General features: G+C 58.9%; 1 protein-coding gene across 1 annotated transcript; it reads right to left on the bottom strand.

Moving 5' to 3' along the window:
• Nucleotides 1–1,790: 1,790 nt before the first annotated feature.
• Nucleotides 1,791–4,400, bottom strand: GALR3 (galanin receptor 3). The gene is made up of 2 exons (XM_024240122.3): nt 4,017–4,400; nt 1,791–3,060 (listed from the first exon to the last, which is right to left on the bottom strand). Exons 1-2 carry the CDS (start codon nt 4,373–4,375, stop codon nt 2,313–2,315), a joined length of 1,107 nt encoding a protein of 368 aa, XP_024095890.3. The 5' UTR covers nt 4,376–4,400; the 3' UTR covers nt 1,791–2,312.
• Nucleotides 4,401–4,605: the final 205 nt, after the last annotated feature.

Below are 4,605 nucleotides of genomic sequence, written 5' to 3'. Positions count from 1 at the left end.
TCTGTCTCCCGGGTTCACGCCATTTTCCTGTCTCAGCCTCCCCAGTAGCTGGGACTACAGGCGCCTGCCACCACGCCCAGCTAATTTTTTGTATTTTTAGTAGAGATGGTGTTTCACTGTGTTAGCCAGGATGGTCTCAATCTCCTGACCTCGTGATCTGGCCAGGCCTCTTCTTAAGAGATTTGCACAAACAGGAAGGTAAGAAGGTTGTAGAATCCAAACCTCCTTCCAACTAAGAAAAGTGCCTTTCCAGGTCCCCAGGGCTGCCCCAGGCTCAGCCCTACACTTGGCAGAGGGCTCAGATCAGGAGGGTTCTCTCAGGCCCTGGGGAGCAGTGACCAGGACTCATTCAGCCTCCACTCTGACCCTCTTGCCTGCCTTGGGCTCTACTGGACACACAGTTCTCTCCTGAATTATTATTATTACGACCATCTGCTCTTCCAAGTGTTTCATTAGCCCCCTGAAGCAAACCTCGGAGCCTCGGGAACCAAGCCCAAGCCTGGCAGCAGGCCATCCATCTTCCTGCCAAGTCCACGGCAAAAATATCTTCCCAGTCCTAGGCCAGGCCTCGTTGGCTTTCCTCAACAGAGCTCACGGAGCAGACTCTTTACCGGTCTCCTCACTTCCAAGAAGGGCCCAGGAGAACCCACCTGATCTGAGTCCTCTGCCAAGTCTAGGCCTCCATCCCAGCTTGTACACAGCAGCCCTGGGGGCTTTCTGACCTGCACATCTGATAGGCCCCCTCCTCTCCTGAAAACCTTCAGTGGCATCACCATCTGCCTGAAGGATGAAGCTTGTGCCCTCCAGGACTCCCCTGCCCCAATCTCTCCCTGCCTCAGCTGCAGGAGCCACTTACTGCCCTGCACGTCCCCTGCCTTGCACAGGCTGTTGCTCTACCTGGCATGCCCCTCCCCACCTTTCTCCAAGAAAATACATGTCAAATGTCACCTCTGAGCCGGGCGCGGTGGCTCACGCCTGTAATCCCAGCACTTTGGGAGGCCAATGCGGGCGGATCACTTGAGGTCAGGAGTTCAAGACCAGCCTGGCCAACACGGTGAAACCCCATCTCTACCAAAAAATAAAAATAAAAATAAAAAATACAAAAATTAGCCAGGTGTGGTGGCATATGCCTATAGTCCCAGCTAGTCGGGAGGCTGAGGCAGGAGAATCGCTTGAACCTGGGAGGCGGAGGTTGTACTGAGCCAAGATTGTGCCACTGCACTGCAGCCTGGATAACTCTCTCTCTCTCTCAATAATGATAATAATAATAGAAAAAAAAAAGAAAAAGTTACACAGCCATGGGTTTGTATCAACCTCTGCCAAACACCAGCAGTGTGGCAAATCACTAAATCTCTATGATCCTTGATTTCTACATCTGTAAAATGGGGCTAAACGGCCGGGCACAGTGGTTCACGCCTGTTATCCCAGCACTCTGGGAGGCCGAGGCGGACGGATCACCTGCGGTCAGGAGTTCAAGACCAGCCTGTCCAAAATGGTGAAACCCCGTCTCTATTAAAAAAAAAAAAATTAGTCGGATGTGGTGGTGGGCACCTGTAATCCCAGCTACTCTGGAGGCTGAGGCAGGAGAATTGCTTGAACCAGGGGGACGGAGGTTGCAGTGAGCCGAGATGGCGCCACTGTACTCCAGCCTAGGCAACAAGACTCTGTCTCTAAAAGACAAAAAAAAAAAAAAAAAAAAAGGGAAGGGTTAATCATATCTATTTGCAAAGCTGTTTTGACAAAGAATGTAGCATGAGGCATATGGTACCTGCTTAATAAATATTATTTTTAGAGACAAGGTCTTGCTTTGCTGCCTAGGCTGGAATGCAGTGGCGTGATCATAGCTCCCTGCAGCCTTGAATTGCTGCCTCAAGCGATCCTCCCGCCTCGACCTCCCAAAACGCTGAGATTACAGGCATGAGCCAAGAGCCTGGTCTCACTTAAATATTAGCCATTTATTAGCTGTTGATGTTAAATTACCTAGGACTGAGCTTGGAACCAAGAAGGAGATAAGAGGTGGTGGAGGAAGCAGGGCCTAGGTGTCACCCAGTTGGAAGGATGGGCAGAGGGACTGCCAGGCTGGCTCTGGGCAGGCTCTGGGGGCTGCCCTGCTGGGGATGGGCTGTGCTGTCCATATTCACACCCATGGGTGTCCACTGGGCTGGTGCTCCGCTGTGGAGCGGGGACAAGTCGCTCCACTCAACGCCCCTCAGAGAGCTCGTGGCATTGCCCCATCCCTGGCCCGGTGGCGTCCGGCCTTCGGAGAACGGGAGTGAGACAGACGGACACAGGCAGAGTCCAGGCGGCAGGGTTTATTCCGGTCCTCGGGCAGCCTCTCCGCCGTGGGCGGGTCCCTCCCCGGGCTCCGGGCCCCGGCCGCCACCAGCCAGCAGCCTCCCGCTAGGCTGGACGTCTCCGGGGCAGCCGGGTGGGCCCGAGGACGCGGGGCGGACGCGACGCAGGGCGCGGCGGGCGCGGTGGCGGCGTCGGCGCCCGCACGGCCACATGCGGCGGAAGCGCGCGCGGAAGTGGCGCGAGGCGAGCGCGTAGACGAGCGGGTTGAGGCAGGAGTTGGCGTAGGCCAGGCAGTGCGAGGCCAGGCGGCAGGCGTAGGTGGCCGGGCTGAAGGCGAAGGGGCCGTACCAGAAGCACAGGATGAGCGCGTGGTGCGGACCCCAGCAGAGAGCGTAGAGCGCGGCCACCGCCAGCATGGCGCGCCCCGCGCGGCCCGTCGCCCTTCGCCGCGCCTCGGCCGCCGCCGCGCCCGCGGGACCCACGGCGGCCCACAGGAAGCGCAGCGTGCGCCCGTAGGCCAGGCTCACCACGGCCACGGGCAGCAGGTAGCCGGCAGCGAAGGTGGCCACGTCCAGGGCGCGGCGGCGCGCGTCCTCCCAGGCGGGCACGCAGAGCTCCAGCGCGCCGTAGCGCACGGTGCCGTAGTAGCTGAGGTAGGGCGCCGAGAAGAGCGCCGCCAGCAGCCACACCAGCCCCACCGCGGCACGGGCGTTGCGCGGCGTGCGCAGGGCGCGCGAGCGCAGCGGGTGCCGCACGGCCAGGTACCTGCGGAGGGCGCCTGGTCAGCGTGGTGGGAGGTGCCCTCCCGCAGGGGCCCGCGCCACGTCCCGCGCCGGGGCCCTGCTGCCCGGTGCGCCTCCTGTGAACCGTGGGGGACGTGGCGGGGATTAAGGGTGTGAACGCGCAAGGTGCTTAGAGCAGTGCCTGGCACCTAGCAAGGGCCCGATCCCGGTGAGTTGTTACTTCTAGGATTATTTTATGGATGCGTCAGATGAGGCCCAGAGAAAAGTGACTTGCCCAGGGTCATCAGCTAGAGTGAGCCTGGATTTGATCCCAAGTTTCAAGCAGTGGAAGCAGATGTGTGTACAGCTGCGCCAGGTGTGGGCAGTTAGAAAATAGCTGGGCTGGGCGCGGTGGCTTACGCCTGTAATCCCAACACTTGGGAGGCCGAGGCGGGTGGATCACCTGGGGTTAGGGGTTCGAGACCAGCCTGTCCAACATGGCAAAACCCCGTCTCTACTAAAAAATACAAAAAATTAGCCAGGTGTGGTGGCCTGTAATCCCAGCTACTCGGGAGGCTGTGGCAAGAGAATCGCTGGAACCCAGGAGGCAGAGGTTGCAGTGAGCCGAGATCCAAAAAAAAAAAAAAAAAAAAAAAGACAAAAAACTGATGAACGCATTCGTGAGCTTCTTTTGCGATTCATTTCGCGCTTACAGAGCACTTACTATGTGCCAGACCCTGTGCTGCCACTTGAGACTCAGAGGCGTTCTCTGGAAGCTCACAGTGGAGGAGGGGAAGGGCAAGATAGTCCCCTCAAGCATGCCCTGCAGGTGCCCAGAGGCTGCTTGCGAGAAGTCAGGGAGCTTTTGTTTCCTCCCACCCACTTCCCTTTCTGGTCCCCCACTCTCTCCTTCCTAAGGCCAATGAGGATCTGTTCAGGACTCCTCCCCCAACCCCCGCCCCCACAGCCCTGCCCAGCCAGGCCCCAGGCACAGCGCACCTGTCCACGGAGACAGCAGCCAGCGTGAAGCTGCTGGCGTACATGGTGAGGTAGATGAGCAGGTGCACGGCCTTGCAGACGAGGGCCCCGAAGAGCCAGGCATCCAGCGTGTAGATGGTGGCCTGGAAGGGCACGCAGCACAGGATGAAGCAGAGGTCAGCCACCGCCAGGTTGAGGATGAACAGATCCGTGGTGCTGCCGGGCTCCTGCCAGGCACTCGGGCCAGGCTGCAGGAGCACTGCCAGCACCAGCCCATTGCCCACTGTGCCCAGCAGGAAGATTAGGGCAAAGACCACAGGCACTGCCACGGCCCCCACACTCCCTGGGCTGTCCAGTGAAATGTTCTGGGCATCAGCCATCTCCCCATCAGACGGGCACCTGGGAAGAGAAGCTGGAATCCTCAGGCAAGAGCCCCCAGTTCTGGTTGCTTGACCCCGGAATCTAGCTCCCCCGACCTGGGTCTGGCCAGGTGTTCTGGGCTGGAAGCTCGTGGGAGATGGAGGAGGGGAGAGCAGAGCCAAAGTCATCTCTGAGTGCCACTGTATGAGCAAGCTCGTGGTGTTCAAGGGGTGAGAGTTCCTCAGTTTCC

This window comes from Pongo abelii, chromosome 23 (assembly GCF_028885655.2).
Source record: "Pongo abelii isolate AG06213 chromosome 23, NHGRI_mPonAbe1-v2.0_pri, whole genome shotgun sequence".
NCBI classification, from domain to species: domain Eukaryota; kingdom Metazoa; phylum Chordata; class Mammalia; order Primates; family Hominidae; genus Pongo; species Pongo abelii.
Note: the sequence above shows the minus strand (reverse complement) of the source record. Positions and strands in the feature narration are given on the sequence as shown.